At 39.4% G+C, this 14,116-nt stretch overlaps 1 protein-coding gene and 1 pseudogene across 1 annotated transcript in view; both read right to left on the minus strand.

Annotated features, from left to right (window-relative positions):
- Positions 1–14,116, minus strand: part of FCHSD2 (FCH and double SH3 domains 2) — a 164,209-nt gene that overhangs the window by 34,212 nt on the left and 115,881 nt on the right. Inside the window, exons 10-12 of the mRNA XM_070425571.1 lie at positions 11,186–11,281; positions 7,291–7,407; positions 2,275–2,379 (exon numbers count right to left, since the gene is read on the minus strand). Of these exons, the coding sequence (XP_070281672.1) occupies positions 2,275–2,379; positions 7,291–7,407; positions 11,186–11,281 (318 nt within the window). The remainder of the gene's footprint in view (positions 1–2,274; positions 2,380–7,290; positions 7,408–11,185; positions 11,282–14,116) is intronic.
- On the minus strand, positions 5,449–5,997 carry LOC139018196 (CXXC motif containing zinc binding protein pseudogene; annotated as a pseudogene).

Here is a 14,116-nt window from a genome sequence, read left to right on the forward strand (position 1 = left end):
ATGGAAATAAAAGATCATTCAGGCTAAATGTAGAGTCTGTGTGACTGATACCTACAACCACTCTACTGGGAGGTTTGGTGGAGCTAGGCTAGCAGACGGTGACACCATGGATGGAGTCTGGGAATGGAAAATACAAGAGAAAACACACCCTTCAGAAAACTTCTGAGACTTGTTCTATCAAAGCTCAGAAACTGGCTTCACCGAGTTTGAAGAAACAAACAAGAAAAGCTCTTCTACACAAGCCAATGTTTCTCCAACTAGGAAAGGACCTGCCAATAGTACTTGGCCAGCCCACTGGGGTAGCGGTTGAGCCCTGCCCCTGAATTCAGAGAGGAAAATGGCTATTTATTGTACGCTCTGCCCTCTTCACTACGGAGGCCGTAGATCGTTTGCCAGGAAAAAAGGCGAGCTGTGGTTACTAGGGCTTCTCTAGACCACGCAGATGGCAAGCTGTTTCTGGTTCAGGTCACTTCCATGGGCTTGTGCCAGAAGCATGCTCATAGTTTCTATGTTTGCCTATGCTACTCTCCACCACACCCTCCGCCCCCACCACTGGAACACGTCCTCAAAGCCTCTAGATCCTGAGGGGGTGTATGAAAACACTGGTTTAAATGAACCCTCAACCAATGAAGAATTCTGAGTGTGGAGTCCCAGGAGGTGTTTGCCCAGAATCGTAAAGCTGCACTATGTCCCAGAGGAGCTTATTTTGTCATTGGGAAGATCTGACTGTTAGAAGGTATTTCCCAATACCAAGCTCAGATCTGCCTCCTTCCTGTCTTCTTGTTTTGGTTCAAGTTCTGCCTTTTGAGGTTTCATGGCATAAATCTGTGCTATCCCTTTCCCCCTGACTAATCAACTATTACTAATCTGTTAATAGTCACCTTAAGTCCTACTTCTTCTGTATTACCTGCCCTAACAACTCCTCCCAGAGACCTGTTTCTTCTGCGTTTCTTAAGGGTCAGGTATGCTGCAGTGGACCACTCCTCGGCACTTGGGCTTTACAGTCTGAGCTATCTCTGGCATTCCTTACGCCTTCCTGACAAGACTGGACATCCTCAGTTTTTCTTGAATATCTACTTCCACATCCCATCCATGGTGCACTGGTCCTCCATGAACTGGTCCTAACCACGATTAATTTATTTACTGTCTACCACATTTCCTTATAAAACTCTAATCAAATCTAACTGCCAAACTATCACCTATGTCTTCCTCCTTTTCAAATAGGTTCTTTCTTTCCATCTTAACCTTTCCCCCTTGAAGTCAGGGAATATTAGCCTAGGGTACATGAACGTCTGGAAACTGTTCATAAAAATGTTCTTTTTGGTGGGAGAGGGGGTTTCACATTTTCATACAATGCTTAAAAGGTCCCATGACAACCCCTCCCCCCAATTAAAATCCACTGTTATAACTTTTTAAAAAATTCCCACCCGAGGATATGTTTATTGATTTTAGAGAGGGTGGAAGGGAGAGAGAGAGAAATATCAATGTGAGAGAGAAACATCGATTGGTTGCCCCCTGTAGGCACCCCGACTGGGGATAGAACCTGCAATCTGGGTATGTGCCCTGACCAGGAATCAAACCCACAACCTTTTGGTGTACAGGATGATGTTCCAACCAACAGAGCCACACCGGCAAAAGCTGTTGTAACTTTTTTGTCTTGTTGGCTTTTCTCTTCTTAAAAGCGTAGCTTATGCCCCTAGACCAGGGGTGGGCAAACTTTTTGACTCGAGGGCCACAATGGGTTCTTAAACTGGACCGGAGGGCCGGAACAAAAGCATGGATGGAGTGTTTGTGTGAACTAATATAAATTCAAAGTAAACATCATTACATAAAAGGGTACGGTCTTTTTTTTTTTAGTTTTATTCATTTCAAACAGGCCGGATCCGGCCCGCAGGTCGTAGTTTGCTCATGGCTGCCCTAGGCCCATGATTCCAGAGGACTTCCATATAGGGGAGGCTCTTCTAGGCTCTGAACATATATATTAAGTTTCTATACTGTGAATTTGACTGATTTATTATGTACACTGTGAAACTTTAAAGTAAGTATCTTGATTGTGACTTCATTCTATTTTTTATTTAATGTTTCATGACTGTAAACTTTTCTTAGCGGGTTTAGTGTCCTTTTGTCGTGTGTACCACCTCATATGAAGCCGTTACTAAAAAATAATACTCTTGATACAGATGAAGATGGTGAATCATCTTCAGAATAATCAGTGTCTAGAAACTGAATTCTAAAGACACTGACGAGGCTGGGCAAAATGAGCTATCATCTCACCTCTGCTTTACGAATATTTTCTTTAGCTTCATCTATTTTCTGTTCCAGCTCTACTCGGCTTTGTTCTGATGCTGGAGCTCCATGACATTCCAGATCATCTAGAACCTGTTAAAGAAAACAAAAAAATAATGACTGATTTTTCTTAAAAGATTATTTATTTATTTATATACATTTTATTGATTTTACAGAGAGAAAGGAGAAGAGTTAGAAACTTCGATGAGAAACATTGATCAGCTGCCTCCTGCACATGCCCTACTGGGAATCAAGCCTGTAACCAAGGTACGTGCCCTTGACAGGAATCAAACCCAGGACCCTTTGGTCCGCAGGCGACGCTCTATCTACTGGGCAAACCAGCTAGGGTGAAACCTATATAATCTTATTAACCAATGTTACCTCAATAAATTTAAAACTTTTAAAAATTAAAAATATCTTTTTTTTAAAAAATATATTTTATTGATTTTTTACAGAGAGGAAGGGAGAGGGATTGAGAATTAGAAACATCGATGAGAGAGAAACATCGACCAGCTGCCTCCTGCACATCCCCCACTGGGGGTGTGCCCACAACCAACGTACATGCCCTTGACCGGAATCGAACCCGGGACCCTTCAGTCCGCAGGCCGACACTCTATCCACTGAGCCAAACCGGTTTCGGCAATTAAAAATATCTTTTAAGTTTCATCGAGATTGCATTGAAATTATAAATAAATTTAATAAAAATTCACATTTTTTTGCACCTAATTACTTCTGCCTTCTTTATGTTCTTTGGTTTAAAAAATGCCTTCCTTCCTAAAGGTCATGATATTTCACTGGCTGATTCATCAGTATTTCACTGCTCTGGTAAATAATTTTTCCAACTACATTTTGCAATGTATTATTTATAGCTAATAAAAAAATAAATGATTTTTGTATATAATCTTCACCTCACTGAACTCTTATTAGTTCTAATAGTCTGACAGTTGGGTCTCATATTTTTGGAGGTACTTATCACATAATCTATAAATAATGACAGGTGTACCTTTTCCTAAAGTTTAAATACCTTACTTTTCACTTATTAACCACTGACTAAATTCTCCTATGAAACTGAAAAGTAGTGGTAATGATGGGTACTGTAATTATCATTGTAGCAGACAGGAAGGTTTCCAAAGATGTCTACACCCTAGTCCCTGGAACTGTGCACATGAAAGATAATTCAGATATATTAGAGTTATAGATGTAAAACAAGGAGGTTATCCTGGGTTATCTGAGTGAACTCAACCTAATCACATGACTCCTGACAAGCAGAAAACTTTTTTGGCTGCAGTGAGATGAGCCAAAAGCGAAGTCAGTGAGATTCGAAGCCCATGCACCAGGACCAGAGAGATTGGCCTAAGTATAGGAGTTAGGAGCTGAATGTAGCCCCCAGCTGATAGCCAGGGAGGAAACAGAGACCTCAGTTTCACAGTTATAGGAATTGGGTTTTGACAACAAATTGCATGAGCTTGCAAACACATTCTCCTCCTGAGGCCAGCCTGGCTGACACCTTGAGTTTGGCCTTGATAGATTCGGAGCTGAAAAAACCAGCCAAGTCCACTAAGACTTCTGACCTCCAGAAATGTGAGATAACAAATTTATATTGTTTTAAGTCACTAAGTTTGTGGTAATGTGTTATGGCAGCTATAGAAAATAAATACCAACATCAAGTATAATGTTTACTGTAAGTTTCAAGATATCCTCATCAGGGTGAAAAAGTTTTTATCCAGCTGGCTAGGAATTTTGTTTTATCTTATTTTTCAAAAAAATTAACACATTTTGCCCTAGCTGGTTTGGCTCAGTGGATAGAGCATAGGCCTGCAGACCAAAGGGTCCTAGGTGCGATTCCGGTCAAGAGCACATACCTTGGTTGCAGGCTCCTTCCCAGCCTGGGCACTGGGTAGGGCTTGTGCAGGAGGCAATCAATCAATGTGTTTCTCCCACGTCAATGTTTCTGTCTTTCCCTCTCACTTCCACCCTCCCTAAAAATCAAAGGAAAAATATCCTCAGGTGAGGATTAACCAAAAAAATCCCCAAACAAAAAAATTAACACATTAAAAATTTTTCTTAAATTTTTTGTTAATCCTCTCCCAAGGATATTTTTTCATTGATTTCAGAGAGGAAGGGAGAGGGAGAGATAGAAACATCAATGATGAGAGAGAATTATTGACTGGCTGCCTCCTGCCCGCCGCCTACTGGGGATCAAACCTGCAATCCAGGCATGTGCCCTTAACCAGAATCAAACCTGGGACCCTTCAGTCTGTAGCCCAATGCTCTATCTACTGAGCAAAACCAGCTAGGGCTCATTGATTGTTAGAGAGAGTGGAAAGGAGGGGGAGAGACAGAGAGAGAAACATCGATGTGAGAGAGACACACTGACCATGCCTTTAACTGGAATCGAACCTGGAACCTTTTAGTCCACGGGCCAATTCTCTATCTACGGAGCCAAACCTGCCAGGACGTTTTATTTTTTTAATGGACTATGGGATACTGAATTTTATCAGATGTTGTTTTGGGGCAACTAAGAAAATAATCATAAAACTTTCATCTTTATTCTATAAATACAGGCTATTATATTGCTAAATTATCTCATATTGAATCATGCTTGCACCCTAATTAGTCATGTGTTTAAAACATAGCTGGATTCCTTTTTTATTAAAGTTTATTCAGCATTTGTTTGTTGATTTATTGATGATAGCCACTCTGTGAGGTGATATCTTATTGTAGTTTTAATTTGCATCTCTCTGATGATTAGTGACATTGAGCATCTTTTCATATGTCTATTGACCATCTGTATGTCCTCTTTGGAGAAGTGTCAATTCATATCCTTTGCCCGTATTTTAATTGGATCATTTGTTTTTTTGGTGTTGACTTGTATGAGTTCTTTATAAATTTTGGATATGAATACCTTATTGGATGTGTCAATTGGCGAATAACTTCTCCCATTTAGTAAGTTGTCTTTTTGTCTTATTGGTTTCCTTTGCTGTGCAAAATGTTTTTAGTTTGATGTAGTACCATTTGTTTATTTTTTTCTTAGATTATCTTGTCCAAGAAGAAATATCAGAAAAAAAAATATATATATATATATTGGGCTTTATTGGTGGGGCCTGGGAAGCTGTGACAGCCCAGCATCCAGACTGTGAGGGCTTGGACAGCTGCCAGGAGACAAGGGATGCAGGGACCAGGCTCAGTGGGCTCTGCTGCTTGGTTGTCCCTTCTCAGTTCTTAGAGGCAAGTGTGCAGGAAGAGGGCTCAGCACTTCACAAACTGGTGGGTGACCTCGTAAATTCCCACAGACTCCTGGGCCTTTTCGTCATAGTCAGTCCAGTCCTTCTCCTGCAGATTAATGTCACTGAAGATGGTCCTAGATTCTACACCCTCAGCAGCAAACCCAGCCTGGGGCTGGAAATCAACTGGTTCAAGGCCCCCGTATCGTCTTGAACTTCTCATTGTCTTCAACATTGTAGGATTTGATGGTGCTGCTCAAAATCTCAATGGTGTTTTCCCTCGAGCACAGCTTGCACTTCTGGACCATGGAGGCGCTGCCACGGCCTCCCTTCAGTGCCACACTGTCCATCAGCCGAATATATTGCCACTTCTCTGAAATCTCACCACAGCTGCCACACTTCATCTTCAGGTACCACCGGAAGTCCTCCCCCACAGGCCGGAGGTTAGTGACGTTCTCCAGCGTGGCTTTGAGCTGCAGCGCAATTTTCCCCAGCTTGGCCCGGCGCTGGCTACGGTCGCTGCTTTCCGGCCCATCGCCAGAAAAAATATTGCTCAGAGTTTACTGCCTACGTTTTTTTTCTAGGAGTATTATGTTTTGAGTCTTACATTTAAGTCTTTAATCCATTTTGAGTTTATTCTTGTATACAGTATAAGATGTACACAGAAGAAAGGCCCAATATTGAAGATATTAATATATCATTTGTTGGTAAGTGAAACCATGGAAGAGCTCAAGACTGTCTATAATAAAATAAAGAATAAGAAAAGAAGAAAGCCTAGTACAGAAATCTAAGGAATTTGGACATTTAAATGTGAGGTAGAGAAAGAACCTCTAAGACAGGGGTCCTCAAACTACGGCCACATGCAAATAGAAATATTGTATTTGTTCCCATTTTGTTTTTTTATTTCAAAATAAGATATGTGCAGTGTGCATAGGAATTTGTTCATAGTTTTTTTTTAAACTATAGTCCGGCCCTCCAACGGTCTGAGGGACAGTGAACTGGCCCCCTGTTTAAAAAGTTTGAGGACCCTGCAAGAGAACCCAGGAATGACAGAAGAAAAACCAGGCAGTTATGCCATAGATGACTAGAGAAGAGAATGTTTCCAGAGGAAGGGTGTTGTCAATTGTGACGAAGTTGACAATAGGTTAAGACAGAAATCAAAATGTCCATTTTGGATTTAGCAACACAGACATCATTGGTGATTTTCACAAGTGTAGTCTTTGGGAAGCAGGGAAAGAAAGAAAAACTGGATGTGAAGGTTAAGAGAATAACGAAGATATAAATAAATGGAAATTGAGGAAAAATTTACTATATCTAATATAATTTCTTTGCACTTTTAGTCTTAATACATTTTCATGGAATCTACAATTGTGCCTTCAAAAAATTTGCTTGGGGATGAGAAGCCAAATTAAATTAAGCCCAAGCCAGTTTGGCTCAGTGGATAGAGCGTCAGCCTGCGGAACAAAGGATCCTGGGTTCGATTCCGGTCAAGGGCACCTACCTTGGTTACAGGCTCCTCCCTGGCCCGGGCCTTGGTTGGGACGCATGCAGGAGGCAACCAATCGATGTGTTTCTCTCACATTGATATTTCTCTCTGTCTTTCCCTCTCCCACTCTCTCTAAAAATCAATGGAAAAATATCCTCGGGTGAGGATTAAAAACACACACACCAAATTATGAAACACACATGGGATATTTTTCACATTAATAAAACTCAACTCTTTAAATTGGTGGGACATTTGGCTTAAGCTAAATGTAGCCTAAAACTCGCTTACACTTACTCGTTGTTGGTGAACAATGTTCTTGTGCTCACGTGCCACACGTGTGGCCCATTTCCGAGCCTCCTTGTTCAGACTGTGCTCCTCTGTGGTGCCAGTTTCTGATTCTAATTGTCGGCTCTACAACACAAGAGAGAACAGAAAGAAAAGGCCTATTATTCTTATTGAAAACACAACCATTTTGTAGGTAGATCTGAGGGCCTTCACTTAATCAGCAGCACTCAAAACAGGAGACATGCTCCACTATATAAACATTAACAGAAGCCTAAGAGGAAAGTATGAAACCATAAATGATCACAGTATTTTGTCTTACATTGCTGAACATCAAAGCTTCATCTCTAATACTATGGATTGATCCACGTGGGATGTGAAGAAAGCTAGTAAAGCAAAGAAAAGGAAAGTATTCATGCCAACCTACTATGGCACTAAAATAGCTGCACAGATGAAAATAGAAGCAGCTCAATAGTTTCAATGGGATTAAAGAAAGGTTCGTTGGATAGAGTGAAAAGAAACAATAATAGCATCACAAGCTCTCTGTCCCCGGAAGATACTGGGTTTAATTTAGTTTCAGGTCCATTACCAACTTACCACCAAACCTCAAACTAGCTTTTACCCTTCCTCTAGATTTCAGTGTCATATGAAGGTCAGTGGTGCTAGATCAAATGATCACTAAGGGTTTCTTCTAGTCCTAAAATGCTGTGATTATGTTTCACAAAGAACAAACTGCAAAATCTAAATGAACGGTAGTAATAGTTAACCCCTACTATTCAAGGCACTGTGGAAAGCGTTTCATATAAGGGTGGGACAAAAGTAGGTTTACAGTTGTGAATATGCAAAACACAGATTTTACTCTATAAACCTACTTTTGCCCTACCCTGTCCTTTTACTTATTTTAATGTTTTTAAATATATTTTTATTGATTTCAGAGAGGAAGGGAGAGAGAGATGGAAACATCACTGATGAGAGAGAATCACTGATTGGCTGCTTCCTGCACGCCATCTACTGGGCATCGGCCTGAAACCTGGATATGTGCCTTGATCAGGAATCGAACCACGACCTCCTGGTTCATAGGTTGATGCTCAACCACTGAGTAACACCAGCTGGGCCACCCTGTACTTTTATAACAACCTGATGAGATGGGTCATAAGCCAAAGCTCAGAGAGATTAAGTAAAATTTCCAGTGTCTACCAGATATTAAAAGTTACAACTCTAATTACACAAATCTGGTTCAGGACTCGGCATTCTGAACCACTAAACTATTTTAACTTTCTCTAAACTCTTAAGAACTCATGAAAAAAATCTTTATTAAAATAATTAAGAAAAAATTTTTTCTTAACTATGAATTACCCAAAGAGAATTTTAATACAAAAAGAAGCAACATTTTAGAGTGGGAAGATAGTGCTCTGTACGCCAGGAGGCTTAATGCTACCAGCTACAGGAGGAAACCAGAAAGCAAGTAAACAACAGCTCCATGCTCACGTGAAAGAACAGTCCTAGTCCAAGCTGAGTAAAAGTAATTATTTGGTATTGTATTATTTGTGGGCAGTAAGAGTACTTAATTTACAACAAAACAAAAAGTACACACAAGAATATTTTGCAGTTAAACACATTTAAAAATGATTACTCTAAAGACTTTTTTAATGGCTGACAATCTGGGATGACTTTTATAAAAGTATGGGCATTTGTCTTTTTCCGTTATGAAAAAAATAACTGCTCCCCAAGGGCTCAACATTCCTTCTCAGGAAATAGTAGCACGCAGAAAGAACATAAAAATTGCAATCAAGACAGTAATGTGCCACTAATTCACTGTCTGACTCTGGACAAGTCTCTTTTCCTTTCTAGGCTTCCGTTTCCCTTTTAATCAAGGCAAGATCAGCTCTAAGGTTCTTTTCAGCACTCCTGTTGAGGAATAAGGTGCTTCAAATAAGATGAAAATCAGGAGCTCAATCTTCTCACTATAAACAGGAAATGAAATCCCTAAGGGAAAATGAAAAGCTCATCTTACGCATTCAGTGGTTCCTCATATATATAACTTTCGTCTCAATGGCAGGTTCCACCCTCCATTAACATGCAAACCCACACATCCCATCACTCCTATCCATGACCTACACCCCATAACCTCAGCTATGGTCATTCCCAGAGCACTGACGGGGAGAGCTCAACATCCACCAGCTGGGAGCCTTTTAAACTCTGCCCAGTAAAGATTGCACAAGGACAGAAAACAGCATAGTTAGAATTGTTGGGCAAATGGACACAGCTAAGTATCTAGAAACAAAAAAGAATTTAGTGTTGCAGTTAGGACAAGTGAGATGAGTGTCACTGTTATTCTGATTTTCTGAGGAAAATGAGCAAAGATAAAATAATCTCAAGTTAGTCACAATTTTAAGTCAAGCTTCGCAAACTTGTCCGTACTCTGTATCTTCCAGCGCTCTGCTTCATTCCTCCCAGGCTTCAAAGAAGTCGAATTATAGAACAATGTTACTGAATCATTAAGCAAAAGCTGATTGATTGAAAAAAAAAAAAACAGCCCATCAAGTGTGGCTCAGTTGGTTGAGCACCATCCCATGCTCCAAGAGGTCTGGGTTTCGTTTTGGGCTTGGTCCCAGTGGGGGACACGCAGGAGGCAGCCAATTGACCATTCTTTCTCATTGATGTTTCTCTCTCTCTCTCCCTCTCCTTCCTCTCTCTATATAACCAATAAAAACAACACCTCCCCACCCCAAAACAAGACATACTACTATAAATGCAAGGGCTATCATCTACAGGAAAATGTTTTCCCTACATTTCTTTTATACAGCCACTAACTGGGCTACTTAAATTTTAGTAAAAAAGTAATGAAGCCCTAGCCAATTTGGCTCAGTGGATAGAGAGAGCATCAGCCTGCGGACTGAAGGATCTTGGGTTCAATTCTGGTCAAGGGCACATGCCGGGTTGTGGGCTCGATCCCCAGTAGGGGGTATGCAGGAGGCAGCAGATCAATGATTCTCTCTCATCACTGATGTTTCTATCTCTCTTTCCCTCTTCCTTCCTTTCTGAAATCAATAAAAAATATATTAAAAAAAAGGAAAGAAAAGTAATGAAGATACCTCTAGCAAAGTTTTCTATTAAATGGATACCATTTAACTCTGCTATAACTCCCCTGATTTGATTCTAGGTTTACCAACAGAATTAACTGATGTAATCTGACTTGCGTTGTGGCCTGCCGACACTGAGATCATGTGCTAGAGGTGCTGGCACATAGATATCTGCTGGATATGTGCTTTCCCACCTTGTAGAAGTTAAATTTTTATTTTTGGTTATCAAATTAGCTTTTCAGTGGTTTTTTTAAAATTTAAAAAAAATGGAATTTTTCATAGATTAAACTCAAGAATAAAAAAGGATGATTGTCAGCCTTTTAAAAATTGCCAATTTGGCATCTGTGTTAATACTTTAACATTCTAAGAATTCTGAAAGACATTATAAAGGACCTATAATTTTGTACAAAACCAATAAAATATTTGCATGCACATATTCATTATTCTATTTATTAATTCTATAAAATTTGACCACTGGAGTCTTTGAAAGGATTGCAAAGAATTTCATGGATAGAAAGTATAATTTCAGTTGAAAAAAAAACCTACCCTTTATTGAATATTTTTTCTTCTTCCCTAAGTTCAATTTTCAGCAGTAACTTGTCTTATAATTTAATCCAATGTAGTAGAAAGTTGTTAGCATAGTACCAGGTGTGATAGTTACATTTGACAAAGAAGAAATGTCACAGTTTCTCTGCATCCTCACACTTTGTTATAAAATTAATGAGACATATTCAGCCTTTTCTGTCTGTCTTTTCCAAGGATAAGTTATTTGAGCATGAACATAGCTTAAAAACAAATGAAACGAAAATCTGGAATTCCCTTACAGTATCGCTGTCACAAGGCTGGAACTGGAAGGGCTGAGGTTTGTGAAAAACAGCATTCTCTTGTAGAAACAGCTGGAAATTATAGTCCCGTACCACCTACAGAGAAAAAAAAATACTTTTAAGTCTTTAATAAGGTTAAAATGACCAGTAATTACATTTTAAAGTTTAAGATTTATTCTGCTGGGTTTTCAAAAAATAAGAAATCAAACACTTCCTGGTCAAAAAGAAATGATAATTACACTTTTTTAAATTTTATTTTAGGTAACAGTTGTTCCTCAATTGTTCTATTTTCTCAAGAATCTAAATTTGGAAAGTACTAGTTTAGCCCAGATATTGAGACTAGACAATAATACTAATACCTGCCTATCTTCATGTCTGTCAATCTCATTGGTATAAAATAGAATCTCACGATTTTAATTTCCATTTCTTTGATTAATGATGAGGGTACGCATCTGCATTAGACTGCTAGAATGAAGTACCACTGGTGGCTTAAACAACAGAATTTTATTTCCTCACAGTTCGGAGGCTACAAGTCCAAGATCAAGGTGTTTTCAGGATTGGTTCCTACTGAGGGCCTCTTTGCTTGTTGCCCTTATAATCTACTCTTATAAGGACATCATCTCCAGTCATGTTGGATTAGAGCAGTGGTTCTCAACCTTCCTCATGCAGCGACCCTTTAATACAGTTTCTCATGTTGTGGTGACCCCCAATTTCATTGTCACAAATTAAACATAATTAAAGGATGGTGATTAATCACAAAAACAATATGCAATTATACATGTGTTTTCCGATGGTCAACCTGTGGTGACCCACAGGTTGAGAACCACTGGATCAGAGCCCACTCACATGACCTCATTTTATCTTAATAACCTCTTAAAGGCCCTAGGTCCAAACACAGTCACATTCTGAGGTAATAGGCGTTAGGACGGCAACATATACATTTTAAGGGGACACAATTCAGCCCATAACAGCATCTTATTATATGACTAGAGGCCTGGTGCACGAAATTCATGCACTCGGGTGTCCCTCAGTCCAGCCTGCGTCCTCTCGCAGTCCAGGAGCCCTTGGGGGGATGTCCATCAGTCGGGCATCCTTTATGCTGCTGTGGAGGCGGGAGAGGCTCCTGCCACTGCCGCTGCATTCGCCCACTTTGAGCCCGGCTTCTGGCTGAGCGGCGCTCCCCCTGTGGGAGTGCACTGACCACCAGGGGGCAGCTCCTGCGTTGAGTGTATATGGAGGTGGGTTTTCAATTTAATTCTTTTAATGAAGTATCCCAGCATGTGGTTATTTTGTTGTCCCAGCACCTTTGTTAAAGAAGCTATTCTTTCTTCATCAAATGGCCTTGGAAACCTTGTCAAAAATCAACTGCCATAAATGTTGTGGTTTATTTCTGGAATCTCAATTCTATTTCATTGGTCTATATGTCTATCCTTATGCCAGTACCACACTGTCCAAAATAAAGGCCATTGGAATTTTTATAGAAATTGTCTTACTGAATCCGTAGCTCGCTTTGCGGAATATTGCAATATTAGCGATATAAAATCTTCTAATCCACAAACATTTATTATTTCTATTTATTTAGTATTTCTCTAATTAATTTCAGCAATATTTGGTAGTTTTCAATGTACAAGTCTTTCATGCTCTTGGTTAAATTTATTTCTAGGTATTTTATTTTCCAGATATGATTGTAGCTGAAATTGTTTTCTTAATTTTCTTTTGGTTCATTCATTAATGGAGTATAGAAACACAATTGATTTTTGTGTTTTGATCTTGTACCTGCAACTTTTGCTGAATTCGTTTATTAGTTCTAATACTTTTTTTTGTGGCTTCTATAGGATTTTCTATATAAATCATGTCACTTACAAACAAATAATTTTACTTCTTCCTTTTCAGATCAGATTGGGCATGTTCAGGATGGTATGGCAGTAGACTTCTTCCTTTTCAATCTGGATGCCTTCTATTTATTTTTCTTGCCTAAGTGCCCTAATACCCCCAGTACAACCGTGAACAGCAATAGTAAAAGTGGGCATCCCTTGTCTTGTTCCTGATAATAGCGGGAAAGCTTTCCATCTTTCACCAATGAGTATGATATTGGCTGTAGGTTCTTTCTAAATGCCCTTTATCATGTTAAGGAAGTTCCCTTCTACTCCTAATTCGCTGAGTGTGTGTGTGTTTTTTTTATAATAAAAGAGTGTTGAATTTTGTCAAAATTTCCTGTGTCTTTTTTTGTTTTGTTTTTGTTAATCCTCACCTAAGGATATTTTTTCCGTTGATTTTTTAGAGAGAGTGGAAGAGAGAGGAGAGACAGAGAGAGATAAACATTGATGTGAGAGAGACACATCGATTGGTTGCCTCCCACACACGCCCTGACCAAGGCTGGGGATGCAGCCTGCAACCGAGGTATGTGCCCTTGACCGAAATTGAATCTGAGCCCTGCCCCTTCAGTCAGAGGGCTGATGCTCTAACCACTTAGCAAACTGGCCAGGTCATTCTCGTGTCTTTTGAAATGTAGTTTCCCCCCTTCCTTTTATTAGGTTTACTTTTTTTGTCGAGTCTTCAAGATATTAAGAATGGCAATGTTAGGCTATTTATTTTAAAAGAAATATAAAATAACATTGTTATTTTCTGAATTGTTAAAAGAGCTACATTATTAATTAGATCCTGAAGGAGTTTCCTTAAGCAGACAGAAAGCGAGCACAACTATCTTTAGAGGTTACTCATCTAGAGAAAATATCTATGACAACATCTGCTTCAGTTACATATACAAAGCATTTCATAAAATATTAAGGAGAAAAGCAAGCTTCATAAATAGTTAAAATTAAACACAAGCTCCTAGGAGATGACAGTATAGAGTGCCACAACATGTACAGTGTCACTATGAATAACGCCAAATATCTTTCAGTACACGTACAGTTACAATTTAGAAATGTG

Source organism: Myotis yumanensis, unplaced genomic scaffold, assembly GCF_028538775.1.
Source record: "Myotis yumanensis isolate MYYU_CA2020_CCGP unplaced genomic scaffold, mMyoYum1.0.hap1 SCAF_10, whole genome shotgun sequence".
Taxonomy (NCBI): Eukaryota; Metazoa; Chordata; class Mammalia; order Chiroptera; family Vespertilionidae; genus Myotis; species Myotis yumanensis.